The sequence below is a fragment of the Coturnix japonica genome, chromosome 1 (assembly GCF_054131305.1).
Source record: "Coturnix japonica strain WE chromosome 1, WE-NBRP24, whole genome shotgun sequence".
NCBI lineage: Eukaryota > Metazoa > Chordata > Aves > Galliformes > Phasianidae > Coturnix > Coturnix japonica.
In genome coordinates this window covers 154,196,221-154,222,909 of record NC_140663.1, presented here as the reverse complement: position 1 = coordinate 154,222,909, position 26,689 = coordinate 154,196,221, and the positions used below count along the sequence as shown (strand labels likewise).

Genomic DNA, 26,689 nt, shown 5'->3' with positions numbered 1-26,689 from the left:
TGGAAGGGACCTCTAGAGATCATAAAATCCAGGCAGCTCCAGGAGATCCCCAAGGAGACCCCACAGCCCCTGGGCAGCCTGTGCCAGTGCTCCATCACTGCACAGCACAGAAGGGCTCCTGGTGTTCAGAGGGAACCTCCTGTGATCCAGTTTGTGCCCATGGCCTCTGGTCCTGGCACTGGGCACCACTGGCAGAGCCTGGCTCCAGTGTCTGGCACCTTCCTTTCAGGGATTTGCTTATGTGATCCCCCTGCTCTCCACACTGAAGAATCCCAACTCCCTTAGCCTTTCTTTGTGGGACTAGTCCCTTCACTATCTCTCTCCTCCTTTGCTACATTCTCTTCAGTATGTCCACATCCTTCTGCTGGGAAGCCTAGAACTGGACATAGCTCTCCAGATGCAGCACCAGGTTTGGGTTGAGGGGAAGTATCACCTTCCTAGACCTGCTTGGCAACACTTCTCAGTGTAGCCCAGGATCCATTAGCCTTCTTTGTGATGAGGGCACATTGCTGGTTCATGTCCAACTCAGTGCCTGCCAGGACTGCTGTGTCATTTACTGCAGAGCTGCTTTCCAGCTGAGTGGCCACCAGCATGTCCTGGTGCCTGCGGCTGTTCCTCCAGGAGCACAGGGCTTTGTACTTTCATGAGGTTCCTATCGTCACAGCTTTAGACTGTTGAGGTCCCTCTACTTTCTCAGCCACGCCTCACAATTTTGCATCTTCTGCAGACTTTGAGGATATACCATGTCCCAACATGCAGATCATTAATGAAGATGATGAAAAGGACTGAACCCAGTGTTGTCTCTTCAGGTTCACTGTTAGTCTCTATTAAGATGCTGTGCCACTGGTCAGTTGTTAGGACAGTATTCAACCAAGGTCACTGCTCATCCAGTCCATTCATCAACAGCTTATCTTTGAGAATCTCTTAAAGGTCTGTGTCAAAAATATAAGGGTTTTTTTTTTTTTTTTTTCACCGTATGACAAAATGCAAGTGCTTTAAGGTTATGTCGAGGTGCAAATTATGCTCTTTTTTTAACCTTATGCAGGGGAGCAATCAATGGATGTACTATATACACTGCTGTTTCAAATAGCCTTCAGCTGCTTTTTAACACTAGAACGTTCCATGAGTGTTTTGAATTTATAAGATGTGCTAATAAGAACAGGGTCTTGTTTTTGTCTTTGTCTTTTTCTACTTAGATGATCTCCAGAGGTGCCCTCCAACCCCAAGTATTCTCAGAAAGAAAGTATTAGTGCTTTACAGTAAGTGCTGGCCTGTCTGCCTCAGGCCCCTGCAGAAGCTCCACTTGATCCTCTTCTATATGTTCTTGCCAGTTTTTCAGTCCAACCATCTGCAAACAATGAGTAGCTCCAGGAATTTTCTTGTCCAACCTCACTTTTTCTGGCTCAGGTCATACTTTCTGAACCTGTTACAGCATATGACTGACAGCCTGAAGATGTTGCCTGCGTTCACAGAAATTCTAGCTATGGTCAGTTATGTCCTGGGAAATTCAATTCTCTCCTACAGGTAAACGAGGGCAGTAAATCTCATGGTTGTTCCATGCTTATTTTTGGTTAACACCAACATTAGGAATTACTCTCTCGGGCATGCTAATACTGCCAAAGGAATTGGCTGTTGTGTGTGCAGGTGTAAGGGGCTCTTAGCTGTTAACCTACTTACTGCAACAGGGGAGAACCAGGTTCTTGGTTAGTTCAGTTATAGTGCATCTTCTGGCCATTCTTAACATACATCTAGAAATGGAAGACTTCTCAGTGTTGAAGGAGAAACATTTATATCTGTGTTCCCGATCTTCATGTGTCCATTCCCAAATGCCCTCCTGCTCTATTTGCTAAGTTCCTGAAAGATTTATAGGGAACTGGAGGAGTTGGTATTTGGGGAGGGTGATTTTCCAGTTGAAGGCTATTCCTTCCATTCTGTGCAGATGCTGTTCAGTCACCCGCAAAGGGATTCATGCTTTGTTCCATCTGTGTTTTCTGTACTCTCAGCTGTATTCCAGCTCTTACTATCCTTGTATTTCAGGGTGTTTGAGAGGTTATCAAGATGCATCTTCCTTCTTGTTTTCTGGAGTAACTGGATACCACAGCCTGTCTGTTACACTGTCATAGAGGCACAGCCCTGAAGAACACCGATCTCTCAAAATAATGTTTATTTTTAAGAGAGCCACACATCTATAGTGAGATACACATCCGTATTCAGTACCACTGTTACACTGTGACTTTGCTTCTTGCATCCAAAAACTCCTAGATGTTTCAAGCTAGCAAGTGAATCATACAGTTTCATCTATTTCTACCTTCTGTCATTCTGGTTTTAAACAGAGACAGGGGAGGTTTAGCTTAGATATTAGGAGGAAGATTTTCACACATAGGGTGGTAATGCACTGGAACAGGCTGCCCAAGGAGGCTGTGGATGCCCCATCCCTGGAGGCATTCAAAGCCAGGCTTGATGTGGCTCTGGGCAGCCTGGGCTGGTGGTTGGCGACCTGCATATAGTAGGGGGGTTGAAACTACATGATCATTGCAGTCCTTTTCAACCCAGGCATTATGTGATATTTCCTAGCTGGATTTTTTTTTTTTTTAATTTCCATAAAAAGATAGTTCGCATTTGCTGTAATTCTTGACTATTGTAGTTATTCCATCATTGCAGTCAAGAGATTTACAAGAGTCATACATCTAAAAGGATTTCTGAAAAATGTAAGAGTAAAGATCACCTGTCTTTATTGTAGGATGTTGCAACACATAGCTGAGCACCACTGATAACAAATCACTGCTTGAAAACAAGTAAATATTAGGTCTGAATGGCAATGGAGAGCAATTCTTAAAACAAACATACCTTACAAAAACCCTTTAAGGCTCTCCCTGAATTTTATGATCCAGGCAGATGCTTTAAGGGGAACTCAGTCTGAAAACTACCTTTTACCACTGTAGTTTTCTGCTAGTGACAAAGAAACTCAGTCCTTCCCAGTTGATGATGTAGTGAATTGTTTAACTTGCTCCAACAGGCAGTTAGTGGCACTTCTTCACTAAGATCCCAGTTAATTCAGCCTGTACCTTTTCTGTAGACAGGAAATGAATGCTGAGTCAGTGTATGCACCCTAATAACTGTTTTTCTCCATGTACATTCATGCATGTGTGGACTCTGGCCAGTGTGAACTGAAGTGGTATCTCTGAGTGGAAGAAGGACAGTAGTACTGGAGGCATCAGGACTTCCCTCCCTCCCATCTCCCAGTTTTGGTGTGTTTTACAGTCACAGCACAAGTGCTCATGTAAGAACCATCTGTCTTGAGGCAGGAAGGATCTGCTTCCTCACTGGGGAATAATGCTGACCTGCATGTGGAGGGGGCCTCTGGAAATCAGATCTCTTCCCTTCAGTTGCCAAAGCATTGGCTGTGAGTTGGGTGAACAGTGGCAAAATGTGCTTGAGCAAGGCCGGATTGACTCAGGTGGAACAGTGTTTGCTCTTTGCTTAAAATGGCAGCTCCAAGTACTTGGTGTGGGAGAATAACAGGAATACGACACAGGTCTTCATGTCGAATCCATCTGTTGCCACCCAGTACAGCTTGTCTGTGTGGTGGTGTCTTCTCAGCACTGAGCTGCCTGCTCATTTTTGTCTCCCTTCACTCCAAAAGAAACATTGTGGGGGGCACTTGATTGAACATAATTCAGTTTAAAGGGTTTTGAGTACATTAGAAGCAAGGCATAGTATGATATGATCTCCATAGTCACTACTGTTTGTGCAGCAGATGATTGTTTGGAAACCACGAAGTCTGCTGTTCAGTGCTGGGATAATACATTTGGTTTAGGTGTTAGAGCTGTTTAATACACTTTTCCGGTGTTTTGCTTCATTGGAGATTGAAATCTTAATATGCTTATTAAAAGGTTATTAAAAAGTATTCAGATATATATGCTGCATCATCATCTTCCGCTGCCTTTTCTATCTGTATTCATATCTCTAGACATACCAAGCAAAAAATATAGTCTTAACATTTGGAAAATGTCACTTTATTCACTTTATTTATATTATTACTTTCATTCAGATGTCATGGACTACTATAGTTCTGTCTGAAATACTGTGAATTCTGTTTGCGGTTACAAATGGTTTTATAAAAGCAATCCTATTTGCAGTCTTATTTTGGAAGGGGTTACCTGGGGAAGTGCAGGCCGGTGAGTCTCACCTCTGTGCCTGGGAAGATCATGGAACAGATCCTCCTGGACAACATGCTCGATCACATAAAGAATGAGCACGTGATCCGAGACAGCCAGCACGGCTTCACCAGGGGAAGGTCATGCTTAACTAACCTTGTGGCCGCCTATGATGGAGTGACGGCGTTGGTGGACGAAGGGAATGCGACCGATGTCACTTACCTGGACCTGAGCAAGGCCTTTGACATGGTCCCCCACCACATCCTCATCTCCAAATTGGGGGGAAGTGGATTTGATGGGTGGACAACTAGATGGATAAGCAATTGGTTGAAAGGCCGCAGACAGAGGGTGGTGGTCAATGGCTCTATGTCCAGGTGGAGGCCGGTAACGAGCGGCGTCCCTCAAGGGTCTGTCTTGGGACCGGTGCTCTTTAACATCTTTATTAATGACATCGATGAGGGAATTGAGTGCACCCTCAGCAAGTTTGCTGACGACACCAAGCTGAGTGGTGCAGTTGATATGGTGGAGGGAATGGATGCCATTCATAGGGACCTCGACAGGCTGGAAAGCTGGGCTCGGGTGAACCTAATGAGGTTCAACACGGCAAAGTGCAAGGTTTTGCACTTGGGCCAGAAGAACCCCAGGCACCTGTACAGGCTGGGAGGAGTTGTCCTTGAGAGATGCTCGGCTGAGAAGGACCTGGGGGTCCTGAGGGACGAGAGACTCAACATGAGCCAGCAGTGCGCTCTGGCAGCCCGGAAAGCAAATGGGATCCTGGGCTCCATCAGGAGAGGGGTGGCCAGCAGGAACACAGAGGTGATTGTCCCTCTCTACTCGGCTCTTGTGAGGCCCCATCTGGAGTACTGTGTCCAGGTGTGGAGCCCTCAGTACAAAAAAGACATGGAGATTTTGGAACGGGTCCAGAGGAGGGCCACGAAGATGATCAGGGGGCTGGAGCACCTCCCCTATGAGGACAGGCTGAGGGAGTTGGGTTTGTTCAGCCTGGAGAAGAGAAGGTTGCGGGGTGACCTCATTGCAGCCTTTCAATACCTGAAGGGAACTTACACCCAGGAGGGGAGTAAACTCTTCAAAAGGGCTCACAATAGCAGGACATGGGGAAATGGAACCAAGTTGAAAGAGGGAAGATTTAGGTTGGATGTTAGGGGGAAGTTCTTCACTAGGAGAGCGGTTAGGCCCTGGAACAGGCTGCCCAGGGAGGTTGTGGATGCCCTGTCCTTGGAGGTGTTCCAACCAGGGGGGTTGGAACTACATGATCCTTGAGGTTCCTTCCAACCTGGGTCATTCTGTGATTCTGTGTGATTATATCATCGCCCTGTAGTAATTAGCATTAAATGTATGTATATTTGCTATTCCTTTCCAGAACAAAAGAGATGAACATCTTTTGAAAAAACGAAACGTTCCCCAAGAAGAAAGTTTAGAAGATTCTGATGTTGATGCTGACTTCAAAGCAGTAAGTTCCTTGAATCTGGAAATTACTTCTTATAGCTTTTATATCTCAAAACAAAGTATTCTGTTTTTACTTTACCAGTGGAAGCCTTATAGTTATTTGAAAGCAAAATCATGAGCTGATGCGCTGTTTAAATTAGTTTGATTGCATAACATGTCAAAAAAGAAGAAAACAAAAGTCATCCTGCCCCTGTACTCAGCATTGGTGAGGCCTCACCTCAAGTACTGTGTTCAGTTTTGGGCATCTCAGCACAGGAAAGACATGGAGGTACTGGAGCAGGTCCAGAGAAGGGCAATGAGGCTTGTGAAGGGCTTGGAAAATCAACCCTACAAGAAGAGGCTAAGGAAGCTGGGGCTGTTTAGTCTGGGGAAAAGGAGGCTGAGGGGAGACCTTATTGCCTTCTTCCAGTATCTGAAAGGTGCTTACAGTGAGAGTGGGGCAGGTCTTTTCTCACTAGTGACAAGTGACAGGACGAGGGGAAATTGCTTCAAGTTGTGCCAGGGCAAGTTTAGGTTGGATATTAGGAAGCACTTCTTTACAGAAAGGGTAGTTAGGTACTGGAATAGGCTCCCCAGGGAGGTGGTTGAATCGCCATCCCTGGATGTGTTTAAGAGCCATTTGGATGTTGTGCTCAGGGATATGATTTAGCAGAGGGTTGTTAGAGTTAGGGTACTATGGTTCGGCTGCGGTTGGACTTGATGATCTTCAAGGTCTTTTCCAACCTGGGTAATTCTATGATTCTAAAAGCAACAAAATGACTAAAACCTGCTGTTTTTTTCTTTTCAAGCAAAACGTAACACTAGAAGCTATACTGCAGGTACGTTCCATTCATTTCTTCGCTTATTTATTTATGATCAGTAGTGCTTGTTCTGTGCATTTTTTAGTTTTTATTGTTGTTATTTCAGAACGCCACAAGTGACAACCCAGTGATCCAGCTGAGCGCTGTTCAAGCTGCAAGGTAAAAAAAATTGAATGAACAGAAGCACAGGAATGAACTCTCTATGCATTTTTCATGATGAAAGTTACTTATTTTACTTCTGCATTTAATTTTACAGAAAACTCCTATCCAGTGACAGAAATCCACCTATTGATGACTTAATAAAATCTGGAATTTTGCCAATTCTGGTAAAATGCCTAGAAAGGGATGATAAGTAAGTATACCGTTACACATGTTCCATTTCACTGAAAAACTCTATCCAGATGACTGTTCAAATGGGACTGAGGATCCATAGCGTGTTACAATCTAACACAATGGATCAGATTCCATGACAGCAGAATATAAACTCTCTGGGAGTATTATTTATTCTTCTGCTGAAATGTCATTTTCTTTTTTAGTGCTTTCTTTCTTATATCTAGTTAATGGAGTGTACCTTACTACATTTCTCATTAGTTCTGAATATTTCAGACTTTCCTGTTAAGAAACCTGCCTCAGATTTGGTGTGGGCATTTGAGAAGGCAGACTGTATGCGTGGTTGTAAGCAAGACTGTTCTCAATGTGAGCATACAGTTGTCCTCTGTTTCACTAAGGTTGTTAGCTTAAGTTTGTGGATCCTTTCATTCCTCTGCTAGGTGGGCTTTCTGACGTTGTGCTGCTCCTTTGTGTGATAGAACACCACAGTAAGCATGCTTTGTGTTCTGACTCTGATGGAAAACAGGAGCTTCAAGTAGAGGAGATAGAGAATGTTGAGCGTGTTGTTGCACAACTTTCATGTCATGTAAGGAAAAGTGCTGTATTCCACAATCTGTGAGCCCGTGATTGAGGCAGATGGGGATTAACATGTTTGAGGTAAATGTTTTAGACTGTCTTTGCTCTCAGTGAGCCACAAATGTATTTACGGGATTTCCATTTTCAAAGTCATTTCTGCAGCCACACGGGCTAGGAGCTTCAGAAAGTGTAGACTGACATTTTGGATGGAATCTCTACTTCTTTTGCAACCCTATCCCCAATGACTCCTTAAAGTACTTTGGAAACTAATGAATGAGAGAAGCTTCAGGGAAGCAGGTGATATGGCTAGATGTAAAATATTGAGTAAGATGTCAAAAATGTGAAGTAGCCACCTAATAGTAAATATTCTGTGCTACTCCTGGGTCCTGGACACCTTGCAACCACTGTAAGCCTTAAACTCTTTTATAGCTTTTACAACTCTTAACCTCAACAATTTGTGTGAACAAGTTTTCATGTTTTGTTTTATTAAATTGCTGATGGCACAGACAACAATTGACGGATAAAACCTTAGTTTGGGCATAGCTTTTATGGTGGTTGTAGCTCTTATTGGCATTTAGTAAGTTAGGATCAGTACAGTTTTGATGCGGTCCTTTGGTACTGATGGTGCACCTGTACCCTGTCTGTGATGGAGCAGATGGAAGAATGTCTATTTTTCTTTCCTCTCTGTCCTTCTGAAATGTCCAAGCTTAGAGTTTGTCTAAAAAGATCTTGTGGCCAGGCAGCACTGCTTAAATGTAGCATCATAGAGTGCAATACAATGAATAATGTTGAAGTGGAGCATAAAGTAATCTGAAGATCATTTCAAGTCATTCCTGTAAAATTATTTCATTACAGTCCTTCATTACAATTTGAAGCTGCATGGGCATTGACTAACATAGCATCAGGCACGTCTGCACAAACTCAAGCTGTTGTACAGTCTAGTAAGTATTACAATATGTTTACTGGGGAGATGTTTGGGGTTAAAGGGAAGAGGGATTTTTGGATAACAAGTACCATTTGCTATCAAAACTATTAAAACAATAAAAATATATGCCTGTTCTCTTTCTCAGAAGTTTCTGCTTTTGCTCCTAAAGGTTTTTACTGTTTCTCAGTACTGATTTATATTAAGGATCCCAGACCTGAATTTCCCTTAAAGAAGATAGAGAATGACAGATGATATGAGTATGACAAAAATGCCAGTCCTTTCTAGTGCTGATTTTTGAATTCATGTACTGTTAATTCCCCTATAACTAAAACTTACATTAGAAAGCAAGTCTTTCTACTTCAACGCCATGTTCATGAATCTTCCTAAAGTTGTTAAATACACAGTTACATAAAATTGCCCATCTAAATAGAGCTAAAATTACCTTATTTTCCTTGACTGTGTGATTTGTCTCTCCTGTACGCACTGTTTGTTGTGCTGGCTTTGGCTCCTAACCAGCCAGCGGGACTTCCATTACCAAGAGACAGGAAATTAAAGTTAGTTGAAGATAAATTATGTTTGCTGGGTTGAATCAAACTGTTCTTATTTTCTGGCTTATATATGTAGCTTTTGTGTATCGACACGCTTATCTTCAAGCAATCACTTCTATGCTAAATGCAATGTTTTGTTATTAAATGAGAGGCTATGGCTGAGCAGTTATAGAGTAAATTGTCTAGACATATTGATATTCAGTGCTTTTATATGGGAAAATGATGACTTAGTTATTTGATTTTCTTTTTGGTAAAGTGAAAATTAAAATCAAAAAGTGTATATGTGCAGCACAGTGGAGTTGAAGGCATTGCTGTTGGGTGCACAAATGCAAGGAGTTCAAGATGGAGATGTCCCTCCCAAAATCTGTTTAGGTAACACTTGGAATGAAAACAAGAGTGATTAAGTGACCGTAGAGAAGCCAAAATTCTTCCTTAGTTTTGCTTCTGAAGAGTATGTGGAAGCTTAGTCTGAAAGTATAGCTGCTTCTTTCTGGCAGGTGACCAAGGGACTCTGAACTCTATTTAGATAAAGGCCGGTTTGCAGGAATGAAGTGATAGACCCTTGCAGCTACAGAGGAAGCTGCTGCAGCCTAAACACAAAAGAAGGCCTCAGCAGTCAGGGACAGATGGCAGTTGGAGGCCTAGCAAGAGAGGGAAGGTACTGTACACACAGAATAGATCTTGGCAGGAACCGATTTGAAGCAGAAGTAATTAATTTTTTCGAGAGCAGTGGATCAGATAACCTGCAGCTCCCGCCTTCCTCCTGCTGGAGTACTGATATGAAATATTTTCGTTTCTGCTTTAAAATCAGGATTGCAGTCAAGAGTAAACTACATACCTGACCCTCCTCTCTGAAATATGTTGAGTACGTGTATGGCTGCAGTGTAATTTCAGTAGTCAGAGAGAAAAGGAAGCTCGAATATTCCCCTTGAGCTAATGGAAGTGGGATGGTTGTGACAAGCAAAAAGAGTGTTCGAAACAGTGTTGTGTTGCTGTCCCTCCCAACTTGTTGTAGAAAATCGCTCCATTACTCATCCGTGGCAGGGAAAGAATTCTAGGTTCTCTTCATTCTTCATCCCTCTGCATTTTTTCATGGAAAATATATCAGGGATTTTTTTTTGGCTTGTTATCACTTGTTAAATTATCACCAGGATATCGATTCACAGTTGCTCACAAACTGTGTTGTAGTTTCTTAAAATTCTGAAGCTATTTTGGTGCTTACAATCTCTACAAGAAAAATATTTTTTCCTTCTGCAGTATATAAATTGATCTCTTTTACTTCACCAAGAAAGACTATAGGCTGGGTATGATAATATGTAGAGTTTAAAAGCTGCTATAAGAATTCCCATGTGCCAAAGAATGTGAGTTGTGTGAGGGAAGATGGCTCACAGGAACAGCAGAGGGACGGTTTCTTAGCTGCTGAGTGTATTTAATGCAGCAGAGATTGAAAGCTAAAATCAGTACCGCTTCCTTAATCTGCTATGTTGCTTCTGTTATATAAGAACAAATAAAAACTTGTCTTAGGACTGTATGGCAGATGGATGTAAATCTTCAGTACACGTGGAAGCTAACTATAGCCGCTTCTTGGGAGGAGGCTGTTTTCTTAAAATCGAGATTTGAAACATGTTTGCATGAGTAGGCATGTCATTCTGCTAGGTATGTATTGCTATCTTGGAGAACTCTAACGTCTGAATTACCAGGAAATTAAACCTAGCGCCTACATACTTATGGCTCTTAGGTAGCGCTTGGAGAAATATGGGGAAATGTTGAAATGTGAACAGCATTGTTGTTTAATAGTTTCTTGTTCTTAAGCCTGTTTTTTTTCTCCCTCTATAGATTTTTATAGAAATGTTTAACAGATTCTGTTTGCTTTTCATAACAGAAGCATGTATGCTAGTGTAAGGCGTGATAGAGAAGGTGTTTAATACGAATCAATCGAAGTATTTTGCATATACCTGTTCCACTGAAAATAAATCCAATCTTTTCATTCCATAGATGCAGTACCCCTCTTTTTGAGGCTACTCCATTCTCCGCACCAGAACGTTTGTGAGCAGGCTGTCTGGGCTCTCGGAAATATTATCGGTAACTGTCGTTCTTACAATGATTTGCATTCAGGGGGTGTTTCACTTTAGAATTTGACTTTTGAACATGGACATTATCATATGAGACTATGTTTCCTCTAAGCTCTGTGGCTTAATATATCTTTTCATGTGGCCAGAATTACGTACGCTCATACTATTTTTTTCTAAAGAATAGTGTCACTTGCTGCACAAAATGTTAACAGGATAAATTTTGTGTCTCTTAAAATATACATACATGTCCATATGTATGTATATTTAATTGAACACGAACTTTTAGTAGTAAGCTATTGGTGAGGAAACATAGAATTTCAGAATCCCAACATGCCATTGCATACATTTCAAGATTTTCCATTTTTAATGTAATTTCTTTTACAACAATTTTCATTTCTGTAGGTGATGGTCCTCAGTGTAGAGATTATGTCATATCACTGGGAGTTGTCAAACCTCTTCTGTCCTTCATCAATCCCTCCATTCCCATCACCTTCCTTCGGAACGTCACATGGGTCATTGTAAATCTCTGCAGGAATAAGGACCCCCCACCGCCTATGGAGACAGTTCAGGAGGTAAATACAGAATTATGAGACAGATACTTCTTTATACTCTGCACTAGAGGCCAGATATTTCACATTGTCATACTGTGAATTTATGCATGTCTTTTGCCACTATCTTCTGCCACTTACTAGTTGCTATTTGACTGAGATAGCAGCAAAGCTACTTATAACATCTGAATCTGGCAAATAACACTGATTACTCATATATTAAAATGGACACAAGAAAAATGGTGTGATCATACTTTTTGTCTAAAAAGACTAAAAACATGATTCTGTATATATTCTATAAACAGAATCATTGAGACACAATTATTTTCAGTAAGAGGGAATGTATATAGACTAGTGAATATAGCTTAGTTTGTGCTTTGGCTAGCTGTGAACATAGAGTTGTTGTCAAGTCCCCAGTTGAGAAGCAACTGAAAATCCTTTTACACTGATGATCAGGGAGATGTCTGTGATGTTTGCTTGGTTTCCTCCAAAATACAGCCTACTCCTTGTGTCTTTGAAATATATTACTGTCTTGTATTTTAAATGTTAAATAAAGTACATATTTCTATACATGCTTCAGGAGAACGAGTAGTTACTGGGAAGTACATGAGTGTGATATACTAACTCAATCTCAAGCTAAGCTTTATGTTGATGCTTTTTGGATTGATGTTTGCACAGCAAATTTTATTCTATTGTAATGACCGATGACCTTCTTTTCAGATTTTGCCAGCATTGTGTGTTCTCATTTACCATACAGATATAAACGTAAGTAATTTCTGAAGTTTTAGGTGTTTTGCTTTTTTGTGTTGTTTAAAGAGAATGCTTTGAGTTTGTGTTTGTGGCAAACTTGGTTTTGTTTGTTAACTCACATATAATTAAGCAGCAAGTGTACAATTAAGTACTAAAACTAATGTAATCGTGGTCATTCAGAGCAGGAGAAAGGAATTACCATTTCTGACATATATTTTCTAAAAGTCTTTACACTAGAAACTGCACTTTTCAAAAATCCTGTTTTACAGAGTTGTGCCCTGGAAGTTTGGGATTTTGAGATTTACTGTTGGCCTTAATTTAATTTTGCCCCAATTTGTTATTTTGTGTAGATAATAAGGCTTAAATTTTGCTTAGTCCTTTTTTTGGCCAGGATCTGGTCTCTATGATCCTTTGTGGGTCTCTTCCAACTCAGGCTATTCACTCTGATATGTAATGTATAATTCTGTGTATCAGTCCAGTCAAATACTGTGATCTTACGGATAAATCTAACTTCTGTAACCTGTTGGATGCCTGAATTTGCAAGCTGTTTGACTGAGAAAATCACATAGGAAAATGTATTTACATATATTAATATTTAACTATTAAAAGTATTTAAATATCCATGCTCCTGCGCCATGGTTTTTGCATACAGTTTCAAAGTCCTAGAGAGTGGTCTGACCTCCTGAGGTCTTATATTGTAACTTTGGGAAACAAGATCTGTACACCTGAGGGATAACTGAGATGCTTTTCTGCTCTGCTTCCTATCAGCACTTTGTAATGTCTTGAATTGTTGCTCCCTGTAGCAGCACCACAATTTAAGGAAGCAGAAATTGAACACCTTGGTAGGTCTGTGGACAGGGCATGAGATTGGTGGAAATGCCTTAGGTTATTTCTTTGATAAAGTAGTGGTGTTTCTGCTGCTCTTTTACTGGTGTAGTCATTCCACAAATATTTGCAGTTTAATTTGGGATTTTGCCAGGGTTATCCCAGTGTAATGTGAGTGGGAGACAGCACATGATGACTTTACAGTCCATAATTTGGACAAACCAAAAATACTTCTAGCCTACAGGCTTCGGTTGTTTTTTGTTGCTGTTGTTTTGGTTTGGGTTTGTTGTTTTTTTTTTCCTGGCAAATTTGAAAGCTTTTTGCAAGAAATGATTTTGTGAGGGTTTCTTAAATGATATGTGGAATTACGTGGTGCCAGGTTTTGACTGGTCTCAATGAGTCCTGAGAGTCAGGTGCTGGCTGGAAATACCAGTATGGTCCCAGCCTCTCAGTACTGGAGCAGCAAACCTCTCTTTGGTGATGAGTTAGTGATGCAGGTGGGTCAGCAGGCAGTCCTGTAAGCTGCTGCTCTCATCATCACCAGGGCTGTGGGGCAGGAAACTGGTGAGGCACCATCTCTCACTGCTTCTGCTGTGATGCTGCCTCCACTGCAGCACGTTCTGCTGTCCCTGTGGCATCAGCAGGTGTGAGCAGCAGCAGGCTGCATCAGGAGAGCAGTAAGTACATGCAGTCTGCTCTCTGGAGGTGGGTGGAAGCCACCCACCATAGGCTTATGGGGCAGGCCCTTCTCACACCTTTAGTACTAATTAGCTGTCTTAATAGCTGGAAATTTTGAATGGCTCTGTTTGAAAAGTAGAGTGCAGATGCCTTTACCTAAATAGCAGGTGAGGTTTCTTTCAGTTAAGCTGTCAGAGAGATGAAGCTGGCTCACAGATCTCTGGGTATGCCACATTGAGCCATTCTCATCTGATGCTTCCTTAAATCTCAGTGAGCTGGGCCACTTTTTTGCTCACCATGAGACACTCTGGGCACAAACTCTGCCTACGAAGCCTTCAAACACTGCTTCAGACCATCTAACCTGAGAACATAAGTAAGATGCTTGGATTTAGAGCCTATTGCTCTAACCTCTTTCTAGTGAATCAGATGAGAGCCCTATCCAAAAGGTCGTTCGGTTCACAGAATAGAACAGATGTCTTAGCACACAGAATATTAACTGGCAGAGTAGGCTTACTGTGCTCTTAATTTAGACACTTCACTTAGGTGCAATGAGTTCAGGCTTTAGTCTTAAAATTCCGGAGAGTAATTGCTTTGCTTTAGTTAGCATGAGAAATTGACTTAGAAATGCCCTCAGGAGCATCCAGGCTTCTCTTCCTGCAGTTCTTAACATCATCTCCAAGTGACAGGACATTACCTCTTTTTCTGCTAGTTTTGGTTCTGCTTCAAACCCTACCTTTAAAATAACTAACTTTTGTACCTTTCCTTTTTTTTTCTTTCGGAGGGCTCTCAAATCATCCATACCAAATCACCAGTGACTTCACTGTTATTTTCTTTAAGTGTGTCCTGTGTGATAGTCATTTCCTTGTGTTTATTCCCTTCTCTTGAACAGTTGCCACCTTAAAATAAGTGTTAGTCATTTAGCTGGTATAAGAAAGTTCTTTCCTTTGCTGTAGATTTAAATCTCAATATGAAGGATAGTTTGTAGTTTAACTCCATACTGCACAGTGGATCAAAGGCACTAAAGTGTAGCTAGATGACTTTAAAGTCTAAGGACATTTAACTTATGTATTCAGAAGATAGTACATCTAACAGATGAGGGCAGGGCCAAGAAGTTGAGTCACTGTTGTCTTCAGAAAGTTACTAGCTCAGTTACTTCACTGAGCCACTCATCTGCCTCCAAAGTGCAAATCAAAGCCAACAATTTACCTTTGTCAGGTGATGTGTGCTGTAACTGTGCACCAAAATGCGTCAATTAAAAGGAAGAGGATGTAGAACTTATTATCACTGAACAAATGGCCCCAATTTTCATAGTTGTATGTAATAATCCAACATTTAATGCATAAGGTTGCATTGAAATATTTGAGTTTTTCCTGTAACTAAATTGTAAGGTTTTTTTTTTTTTACCCAGACATGTGGAAAATTATTGCTAAATTAAGATTCAGTGTTATGAATTTTGCTATTTAGTGTTTAAATGATGTTACGTTCTTTCCAACTTTCAGATACTTGTGGACACCGTTTGGGCTTTGTCCTACTTAACAGACGGTGGCAACGAGCAGATACAGATGGTGATTGATTCAGGAGTTGTACCTTTTCTAGTTCCCCTTCTGAGTCATCAGGAGGTCAAAGTTCAAGTAAGTCTGCCTCAGTTTCCTTGCATAGTCCTTTGTAACCTGTTTGCTTATAAATTACACCTTGGAGTATTTACTACTGGGGTTCTGAAATGACCATTGTACTACAGCCTTTTAGAATGTTAATATCTTTGAGTATTTTTAGTGAATTCCCAGTTTTCCACATAAGGCAGGTTCATTGATTTTTAACACAAAGGGAAGCTTTAAGTTAGTTAATGAGTGCTTGGTTTTTATAAATGAACCGTTGGACTGTGGAAGCTTCTGCGTGTATCTGTGCGTTTGCCATATTTGTTTAGTTTGGACTTTGGATGAGGGTTGCCTGGCTCAAATTTTGTCAGACCAGTTCAGTTGATGGAAAGGAGTCTCTCCAGTTTTCAATCACCCACAAAACGTTTATTAATTCCTAAGGGTATAATGCACATGTTTGAAAGTCAACTGAGAGTAAATAAGAATATAAGTAGTCTTTTTTTCTTTATTCTGCAATAGAGACCTGAATTAAAAGGCACACAACAGCCATAGTCAAGGCCTAGATATGTTGGTTGTAATTCAGATCAGATACATGATGAGTTATTTCTTTTGTTATCCTAATCTCTTTTTAGTTTCTAATCTTTAAACTTCAGGATTTGATCTGCAGCGTGCTTTATAGTAAAATACTGGACTCTGTGTTTCTGTTTGGATGAAACAGTGCCTGCTTTAGAGTGTAGCTCAGAAGCTGTAGTGCTAAACACTCTTCTGCAGTGTTTTTGTAGAGAAGCTTTAAATTATCTTTATTTTAACATAAGTAACAGCAACGTTTTTAACGCACAGTTTTTTTTCTCTTCCCACTTCGCATGTTCAGACAGCAGCGCTGAGAGCAGTAGGCAACATAGTAACTGGTACCGATGAACAGACACAAGTTGTTCTCAACTGTGATGTTTTGTCTTACTTCCCAAACCTCCTGACACATCCAAAAGAGAAGATAAACAAGGTATGTTATAATCTGCTTCTTCCTTGCTTAATCTTGTTTAAAAAATAGAACAGTGATCTGTTGCATGGTACAGAAGAACTTCTCAGAGCTGTTATCTCTGGGATGTCAGCAGTTCTGTATGAAGACACCGCCTTTCAGTCTGGGGCTTAATTAGGGCAGAAGTCAGACAGCCATATTGAGGGTCCGTTCGTTAGTGTTGATGCATCAGTGCTGATTTTTGGGCGGACTGATTTTTTGCTTTGAAGTATGATTTTTTTTGTTGTTTGGAAAGTGAGTAAGTGGTGAATTTATACCGTGGCTTTTTGTATCTAAGGATCGTTACTTTTAGTTGAGTTCAGTGACACTGGTTATGGATAACCTGGTTTATCCTCCCCAGAATTAAAGGGATGTAACAAAACCCTTTTTTCATAGTGGAATATTTTCTCTTCTGTTGTCCATCTTTATTTTCAAGAGAGTACAGAATACCACCATCCTTTTTTGAAAGTTATCATTGCATCTCCTCCCCTTCCTTTTGGCAGAAGGAACTTTAGAGAATAATAATAGGGAGAATTAGATGAAAGGAAGTTATAAGTGCCCTCCATTCCAGAGCTGCATTTGATGGTGTTTGCTTTATTTTTGGCAATCATCAATGTGCCATCTTCCCCTGCAGAGATGAGGCTGGCTGGGAAGGAGGCTCTTTCTCTTTTCTCTGCCTCTTTGTTTAGCTTACATGATTTCCCCATTGCAGTGAATCACAGAGGGGGATTCTGTTTCTTCAGGCCTTGGAAAACGCCAGTAGCGCTGAAGAAGTTAATCTTCTGCAGTTCAGACTGCTGTGATCTTTTTCTGTCTGCACTTCAAGCACTCAGGAAGGAATGAGAAAGAGCTCTTTCTGAAAACCAAGAAGGAGTTGTTTTGTTTTAAGACAAGTCTATGAACACCTTTTAGTTTTTTGTTTTAATAATGTGAGGAGCAAATACAAATAAAAGTCAAATGTACCTCCCTAAAAAATGGAACCCGTTATGTTTTCTCTAGTATTTTATGATTGGCTCTTTGATGGCTTATTAAAATCAGGTTGGTTTTAGTTCAGACTGAGAGCTTTTTTCAGGTATTCTTGATTGGCTTGGCAAGATAACCTGTTGTAACCGGGCATCTTTTATTGACATTAGATGTTAGCTATGCTAATAAACCACCTGAATGAGGTAATTGTTGAGTAAGGTCTCAGGGCTGAGAGTCTTGTCTGATTATTAATAGGAAAAATCAGATGAGCTTTGTAAGCTCTACTTCATATTTAAGGCAGGAGATGGAAGCACAGAAAGCTACTACTGAGCTGTCAGGTTCAAAATTACAGGAGAAGTTTTTTGCTTGTTTGCTTGGGGGTGCTTTCCAAAACTTATGTAGAGTTTAAAACATGACCATGGCTGTAGCAGTGCAAAGTGGATATAAGGTTTAAGTCAGTATTGCTGCCAGTGTGTGGAGTAAGTAATACTATGACCCAGTGAATTAATCATATTAATTTTGTAGGAATCTCCTGCATGTTTGGCTTTTACAGAGCAATAAAAGCCTGTGTGTTGGAAGTGCTACTGTGGAGGAAACCTGGAGGTTCTATTTAGAGATGGTTGTGTTATGAGTTGAGGTTTTGAGGCTTTTTTTCAGATCAATATTTTTTTTTCATCTGTTGACTGTTTTCAAAAATGCGTTTTGCTTTTTTATCTTGTTCAATTTTAGGAAGCAGTTTGGTTCCTTTCCAATATTACAGCAGGAAACCAGCAACAAGTTCAGGCTGTAATAGATGCTGGACTAATCCCTATGATCATACACCAGCTGGCTAAGGTCAGTCAAACTGTCAGCTATGCGAGTTGTCATCCTCTTTTTATAAACCTGACACGAGGAGTGTGTGATTTTTAATAATAAGCTTGACAGATGTTTCCATGTGGATTTTAATGAGCCATTAATTTTACTCTTCAGGGTGACTTTGGAACACAGAAGGAAGCTGCGTGGGCAATTAGCAATTTGACAATAAGTGGGAGAAAAGATCAGGTATGTATAGTAGGATTTCAGGTTGTCACTTAAACATGGCACTTGCAGCCATTTGTAAGAAGCAAAATGTTCAAAGTACTTTTTTTTTTCCTTTCCATTATTTAGGTTGAATACCTTGTACAGCAAAATGTAATTCCACCGTTCTGCAATCTACTCTCAGTAAAGGATTCTCAAGTGGTACAGGTGGTGCTGGATGGTCTGAAAAACATCCTGATAATGGCTGGTGATGAGGCTAGCACAATAGCTGAAATTATAGAAGAGTGTGGAGGTATGTGCTTATCTTTCTTCAAAAAAGAAAGATATATACTGAATTCTGTTCTGTCTTCTCTTTGCTGTTGTTGGATGTTTAGTACAGAATTTTTGGGACCGTGAGCCATCTGAATAAGCAAATGACACTCTATCCTCTTTAGCTTGTGGTAGGGACAGTCATGTTGGAAACAGTTGGTGGAGGAGCTTTCTGTAGCTAGGTGTTCCTAGACTTATATGAGAATTATATTTTGTTTCATTTGGTTATTGAATATACTTGGTTGTACAGTTAAACACAATTCTTGCTTTAGTTTGTTGTCTTGGTTGCAGATGGCTGAGTAAGGACCTGCTGGTTGAAGTGAGAGATAAAAAATATGTACAGGCAGTGTAAGTAGGGATGTGTGGCCTGGGAAGAACACAGGGATGTGTAGAGATGGGATCAAGAAAGCCAAGGCACACGCAGAACTGATACTAGCAAGGAATGTGAAAAGCAACAAAAGGGTCTACATTTACGTTGGTCAAAAGAGAAAGAACAAGGTAGCCCCTCTGATAATGAGAAAGGAGAGCTGGCAACAACAGACAAAGCTGCTGAAGTACTCAGTGAGTCTTCACTCTCAGTCAGACTTCCTATGTCCCTTGTGCCCTTGAACCTCTAGGCAGGTGTTAGGAGAGCAAAATACTTCCCAGTGTAAGAACAGAGCAAATCAAAGACCACCTTATAAGGCTGAGTGTGTACAAGTCTGTAGGGTTGACGTGCATCCTGTTGTCCTGAAGGAACTGGCTATAGTTGCCAAATGGTTCTCCATCATATCTGAAAATACGAGACTGTCAGGGGAGGTCCCCAGTGATTGGAAAGAGGGAAAATGTACCTTCTATTTTTAAGAAAGGTGGAAAAGAATATCCAGGAAACTCCGGGTTGATGAACCTCACGTCTGAGCCTGGGAAGATCATAGAACAAGTCCTCCTGGAACCTATATTAAGGCATGTGTGAGATGTGGAGGTGACTTGAGATGGCCAGCACAGCTACTGCACCAAGGGCAGATGGTGCTTTGTCAATCTGGTGGCCTTCTATGGTGAAGTGGTGGCATCATTGGACAAAGGAAACACAGCTGCTGTTGTCTACTTGGACTTTGATGTGGTCTCACGCTACATCCTCGTCTCTAAGTTGGAGAGAGGTGGATTTGAGTGGATTATTTGATGGATAAGGAATTGGTTGAATGGCTGCAGAGAGTTGTGGTCAGTGGCTGTATGTACAAGCGTAGACAACGGGTCAGTCTTAGGACTGGAGTTTTTCAGCATTTTTATCAGTGATATAGACAGTGAAATTAAGTGTGTCCCTCAGCAGGTTTGATGAAGACACTTCGCTGAGTGGTGCAGTTGACAAAATACAAAGGAGGCATGCAATCCAAAGGAGCCTGGACAGGCTTGAAAAGTGGGCCAGTGTGAACCTATTGAGGTTCAACAGGACCAAGTGTAATGTGCTGCACTTTGGTCAGGGAAATCCCAAATGTGTTTACAGACTGGGAGAACTCAATGAGCACTGCCCATCTGGACATGAGCCAATGATATGTGCTCACAGAATGGAATCTGAGCAATATCTTGGGATGCATCAACAACAGGGAGTAGGAGGTCATTGTCCCCCTCTGCTCTGCCCTCGTGAGGCACCATCTGGTGTATTGCATCCTGTTCTGGGGCTCTCAGCACAAGAAAGATGTTGGAGTGTGTCCAGAGAAATGCCACAATGGTGACCTTCTTTATCTAAAAAGAGAGAAGATTCCCTTATCCTATGTTCTAGTATGTTTCTTTAGTAGTGTTTCATGATTTTCCTTCGTTAGGGGTTTTTTTTTTTTTCCCAAAGTAGTCAGTAATTCACTCCAATGTAAACTTCAAATTCTTCTCAATTCTCTTTTATCCAGGGTTAGAGAAAATCGAAGCCTTGCAACAACACGAGAATGAAGACATCTATAAACTAGCGTTTGAAATCATAGATCAGTATTTCTCTGGTGATGATGTAAGTATGCTAAAGATGGGAAAGTGTATGCGCTGTGCTGTTAGTGTTACGTTAGTAGGCACATTGTCCTTGTTGATCAGTTCCAGTTGTTGTGAACATAGGCTGTCTGGGAGCTCCCTTTTCAGTGCTACTTCCCCGAATTGAAAGTCTTTGAAGAATTTCTCAATTCCTGGAATTTTCTTCAGCAGTATTAAGATGACTGACCTCATTTTGCGTAAATACATTGACACGGGCCCAATGTTTGTTGCACTGACGTGTACATGGACGTGTCATTACTTGTGATCAGAATCTGAACAGTTCTCTGGCTCTCCATTTTTGTACATTCTCATACGTCAGCCTTAGGAGTTGGGGAGTGGATCCTTATTTCAGATAGACTGTTGTATTTCAGCTCTGTAATTACTCAGTGTGGAATTTGCATTGAAGAGAACGATTAAACCCAGACAACTTTCTGCAGTTGATTGATGTAGACCACCTGATATTTTCTTGTATCCCAACGAGATCTTTTGACCCGGTTCCCTATGCTTGTAATGATTCTGTGGTCAGTGTCTAATAACCTCCATAATGGTTCTGAGACATCTGTAGTTAACTGAAGAGCATGATCTTAGTTGGTATAGGTGGAAAAATAACCCTGCTGAGGCTAGTGCTCCTTTTTGTGCATTTACTTCTTGTATAAACTAATGTAATTTAAGTATGTTCATAATTAGCTGAATTTACTGCCCTTTTTTGGGGGTCAAGACTGTACTTCAGATTATTGCTTATACTGGTAGCAAGTTTTCTGGAGTTTCTGAAACTTCTTAGGAATTGTAAGAATTCTATAATTGGAAGATAGGAATTAAAAGTCATAATGACATAATTCTTCAGGCAGTAACTGTAAGAAGCAAAATGAGTCCCTTGTCATTTTAGTACCATTGCAAACCAATGCAAATCCTGCTGCTTTGGGAGCTCTGTTTTCTCATAAGATGTTGCTGGTCACTAGATGCTCATCCCTTTATTGTTAATCACATCTGCTCCTTTGGTGAGTTCTGTATAGAACACAGGCAGTTGGCATATACTTTAGAATCAGTGCTGATAGCTTCCTATTGCGTTAAAGGTGTGTGAACTTAGGCAGCATTGCTTTCAGATGGCAAAAGTGTTAATTTGTCAACTCCCAAACATCTGCAAGCAATTCTGAGACCAGATTCAGTCTTCATAGTGGTGTGCCCTAGTCATCCTCCTGGGAATTGCTGACATACCCAAATGCCTGAGTCCCTCTTTCCAGTCTAGGTTTTAAGTCACCCAAAGTGAAGAGAAATGTCTTCAGGTGAGTCAGTTCTGCTCTACTCCAATGCCAGATTTCCAAAACCTGTTCAGACCCCATCCCCAGAAGGGCTCTTACGTGCTTGTGGATGACACACAGTGTGAAACAAGGCACCTGGTTGCTACAACCAAATTAATGTCATCACAATAATACTTAAAATAGATAAATAGATGGACATTTGTGAATCTCTTTTATGAGTACCAAATTGTGCTGGGAATGGACGTTTAGCAGATTCTTGTTGTTTTTTTTGATAGATCGATGAGGATCCCAGTCTCATTCCTGAAGCCACTCAAGGAGGTACTTACAATTTTGACCCGACAGCCAACCTTCAAACAAAAGAATTTAATTTTTAAGTTCAAAAAAGTGCAGCTTCTCTGTCCCACACCAGTTTGAAGCACCACCAGATGGCTACCAAGTGAAGAAACAAAAGGCTCCAAGACACAAATGCCTCTTCATTTTGATGCTTCTAAAGCAAGCCATGTATCGGTCACTTTGCAGTTGCCAAACGTCACTATCACATGGACTGTAAATGCATATGCATGATCTCTTAAACTGTTTCAGAATTCTTTTTAACGGTCCCAACTACCTTTTTTTGCCTTTTTCCTGGTGCCACATGCTGACAACCGCAATCTGCAGTTCTGTTAAGAAAATTCCATAGTGGTGGCACATTGGCTTTCCACGGAAAAGTAGCTTCTTTGGAAAATGGTGCGCAGTGGATCAAGACACTTTGGTATGATGCGTACATTTTGGAAGACTACAGGGGCCCAGTCTGCTCTGAGCCTCCATCATCGTCCTCCACAAACGTATTTTCATATACTTTATGTGGAAGAATAGATTTAAAACAAAAACCGCAAGCCAAATGATTTTATTGGTGAAACTGAAATAAAAGTAACTTAAACAAACAACAACACAACACTTGGCAATTGATTAAACACTTAAGTTTAAAGCAGACGAAAAAAAAAAACTACTTCATCTGTCAGTAATTGATGTGTGTTCATTAACTGCCTCAGAAACCAGGGTTGGAGAATGAACTGTAGATTTGGACTGGTAAAGCTTTTGCCATTATACCTAATTTTTGAGAACAGCGAGCCCTATTTGACCACTCACTTCAGCCTGTGTGTTCCTGCTGTTTTGAAGTAATCAAATGCTGTGCATGGTATTTTACCTGAGCTACAACCTGCTACGGACTTGAACTTCTGGTTAAGCTGAAAGCAAGAATCCCAGACTGTAGGGGGGGGGGAGGGAAAAATTCTGTCCAAAAAAACAAATGTATCAGTTAAAAAGAATCTTGCTTTCAACTTTCAGCAGTCAATATATTTTGTTTTAAATTGATAATTGGATATGGTTGATTCATATTGGGTTTAAACTGTGGAGCTTTCATGTTTACTGTAATTTAGTCTTAATCTATTTTTTACTTAGTAACCAGTGCTTTTGATGATGTGGTTGGCAACAAACCAGCAACTACTTAGAAGCGTCATAAAAGCTTCATTCTTGGAGTATTGGAAGTGTTACTCAGAAACCAGTCTCAAATCTTAGTCGCGTGATGAAACAAGATGCAAACTGGTTGGCGTGTGAGGCTGTATGGAAGCTGCCGCCATTCAGCAACAACCTGATGTGCAGCGCACATTAAATAACTCTATGTAAGGTATGTGAGGTCACTGCTTTAGGAAAATGGCCCGCCCCAGCCCTTTTCAAAGGGATCTTAGTATCGCTGGGGTGAAGATGGGTAATTCTGTAAGCTATCACACAAACTGGTTTTGTTGCTGTTGTTTACTGGGTGTAATTTCCCACTGCATTGATGTGAAGGGATAGAAAAATCTAAACTAATTTAGTTATTGGATGTGGGTTGTATTTACTGTGATGAAGATAAGGACAGATGCCATCAGAGCTTTGTGGATCAGCTGTTTTTCCACTGATGAACAACGCATAGCAGGTGTGCATTCATTAAATATATATCTGCCAAGGTGGAGCCACTTTAAAGAGCGAGTTGTCTTGTATCCCGGCTGGATACAAGCGTATGTTTAAACTGCAAGATTTTTACTTGCTAGATAATCTGTTTTAATATAGTGGTTTGGCCTCTGATTATTTATAGGTTTTATAAATTTTAGAATCAATTTCTCTTTAAGGTGGCTCAGATTTTTCAACTCTCGTGCACATAAAATTGAGTTGAAGTTCATTGTGCCTTTTTTCTTTTCCCAGAAGTTGAGTTGAAGCTTCATATGGTAACTGCACCCTATTCACACACTATAGTCTAAAATCTTGAACATGTGTGGTGTTCGCTAAGAAACTAAACAATAAAAAGTCAAAGTTAGGTAAGGTCACAAAAGGTTTTGTGGAATTGGGAGTTCCGGCAGGTGTTATTGTGAACAAATATTTCCCCTTCTAACTCCATTTGGTTTCCTCCTCTGCCATATAGACTGACGGTGACCCTGCTCAGCCTGTGCTCACTGTTATCCTACCCGTCACCTACAAATTGATATTAAAACAACGGTTTTCCAAGACTGTGAAGATCTGATCTTTTTCTTGCACCCAGTGCATTACGTTAAAAGCGAACATCGGCCAACTGGGTTCAGGCAAGACGAGGCACGTGCTCAGTTCTGTCTGTTGTGACCTTATCAGCTTTTGATTGGGATATTGCACCATCGCATAGTTAATAAAGGAAACAAAGTATATTGCTGCACTTTTACGTTTTCAGAACAGTGTTTAAAATGGCATTGTTTTTATTATTTTTTTAAACTATCAGTTAAAATAGACTAAAACGTTCTTTCAAAGAGGCATCTAAATGTGTTCCTAATTTTGTATATGGGCTTAGGTTTTGTAACCAATAAAAAGCTGCTATCAAATACTATTAAAAAAAATAATAATAATTCAAGAAGTTATTTTGAAAGTGATGGAACCGCTTAGTCTTTGCAGATCAACCTGTAGGGGTTTTTGTCTTTGACTAGGTTTTAGTTAGCAGAACTCCACCTCAGCGTCTGACGTATGTTACAAGAACGAATAAAGTAAGCTAACGCAGTGGTCTCTGGAACTTGGGTACTGTTCTGGTACGGAGTTTTATACTTTCCTGTAAGGTTTGTCCATAAACGTGTACAGGAGGCGATGCTGAGTGGGCTGCGGTTGATCTGCGTAACTGGGAGGCAGTGATTTCTGCTGACGGCGTGGTGTTCTGTAGCATAGAGGAGCGCACCATCCTGCTCCAACACCAGACTTGTTTTCCAGGTTCCCAGTGCCATTTGGGATCTGTTATTCTGTAGTGATTTGCCGCAGTATGGCAGGCGCCGCTCCTGCATTGAGCCTTGGGAAGCCCTGGGCAGGGATCTGTGGCTGAGCTGGGTGGCAGCAGCCCTCACCTCAAGGTAGGAGTTCCCCTCTTGGGGTTCCCAGGTGGATCGGAGATTATGGGCTTCGCATCGTCCTGTGGTGTTGTGGCCATCTATTTTAGCTTCCAGTGTGCCCTACCTGGCTGACTTGTGAGACACTGCGTTAGAGAATTGAACATGTTACTGTAGGAAACATCTTAGAAGGAACAAAAAGTAGAAGATACGTTGATCCTCCTCATCCTTTTTCAAACACGAGCGCTTCCATTTTGTTTGCTTGGTCTGCCCAGCAGAGAAATGAGCATGAAGATACACTGCAGGTGTATTTAAAAAGAGAAAGAAACTTAAAATCTCTAAGTGTGGCCTATTTTGTTCTTCTGATCTGACCCATAATGCCATTTGGGTTTTGAGTGTGTTTCAAATGGGCCTTTTCTACCAAAGCAACCTGGTTGCCTTGTGTTCTTTCTGCTTTGCTGGGTTAAAAATTGGCCCCTTTTGTGGCAAAATCACGCTTCTATTCAAGCAGATGTAGGACAACAAATTATGGCAAGCCATTAGAAAGCACCTCTCAAGAAGGGAAGGGGGAAAAAAAAAGCAGTGGAGAGCTGTGGGCTGCAAGAGGCAGTGCTTTGTCACCATGGCCACCACGCATCCTGCTGTCCCTGTGACCCAGGGAAGCAGGTTTGGAAGGTGAGCTGGCTGTTCTGTTTGCTGAATGGGATCTTGTGGCTCAGCCCTTCCAAAGATGCTTCTTCTGTTGCTAAGTCTGGCCTGGGGACTGTATGGGTTTGTCCTATTGGAGAAATCACTGGCTTTGTGACCCCATCACAATGATGGCTTTGTTACAAAAAGTGAATTTAAGAATAATTTATCAACTCTGAACCTCAGGGAAATCATTTCTTGTAACGCTTTGCAGACATGAAGTTGATTGTGATTTAAATGCCACAATCGAGTATCAGAAAGGTGAAGAAAGCCAATTAATTAACCCTTGTAAATGCCAAGGTGTATTTAATAGTAATGTGACCTTAATTGCATGGCTGGTGTTTAATACCACATAGCAGTGGTGCTTGGAGCAGTGGTGGAACAAGAAGTTTAGCTCTATTTCTGTGGGCTGCATGCAGTGAAGCTTTATAGGTGATATTATTTAGACCTGGCCGCTTCTACCCTTGGCCCTCAGATTCAAGTCAAAGGAAAGCAGACTGTGTTACCAGCTGAACATTGACGATAAGGCCAGGGAAACAGATGATAGAGCTGCTGGGGGGGCAGCTGTAGGAAGTCAGCATCCAGGAAAGCTGTTGGGAATCTCCACAACAAAAAGCGACAGCCCTGATGGGCTCCTCCAACCCTCCATGCTGCTCATTGCACCAGGGAGTTCTGACATGTAGTATTTAAATGCTGTTGTGCAAGGATTTTATTAGGATAGATATACCTGTCCTAACGTGCTCTGCAGCACAGGAGGAATGAACGAAGAAGAGAACCCTGTGTTGTTGTTTCAGATGTTGTGAGCCAGCATCACTCTGGCAGTATC

The 26,689-nt window shown here is 41.1% G+C and overlaps 1 protein-coding gene across 2 annotated transcripts in view; it reads left to right on the top strand.

Moving 5' to 3' along the window:
• Positions 1–24,872, top strand: part of KPNA3 (karyopherin subunit alpha 3) — a 42,876-nt gene extending 18,004 nt beyond the window's left edge. For both annotated transcript variants that reach the window (XM_015851831.2, XM_085536209.1), the window contains exons 3-17: positions 5,539–5,628; positions 6,413–6,442; positions 6,531–6,583; positions 6,681–6,776; positions 8,186–8,271; positions 10,799–10,885; positions 11,278–11,447; positions 12,144–12,188; positions 15,176–15,307; positions 16,143–16,271; positions 17,979–18,083; positions 18,219–18,290; positions 18,396–18,558; positions 20,453–20,547; positions 22,099–24,872. In XM_015851831.2, coding sequence (XP_015707317.1) covers positions 5,539–5,628; positions 6,413–6,442; positions 6,531–6,583; positions 6,681–6,776; positions 8,186–8,271; positions 10,799–10,885; positions 11,278–11,447; positions 12,144–12,188; positions 15,176–15,307; positions 16,143–16,271; positions 17,979–18,083; positions 18,219–18,290; positions 18,396–18,558; positions 20,453–20,547; positions 22,099–22,197 — 1,452 coding nt within the window. In that variant the 3' untranslated portion in view covers positions 22,198–24,872. The remainder of the gene's footprint in view (positions 1–5,538; positions 5,629–6,412; positions 6,443–6,530; positions 6,584–6,680; positions 6,777–8,185; positions 8,272–10,798; positions 10,886–11,277; positions 11,448–12,143; positions 12,189–15,175; positions 15,308–16,142; positions 16,272–17,978; positions 18,084–18,218; positions 18,291–18,395; positions 18,559–20,452; positions 20,548–22,098) is intronic.
• The last annotated feature ends 1,817 nt before the right edge of the window (positions 24,873–26,689 follow it).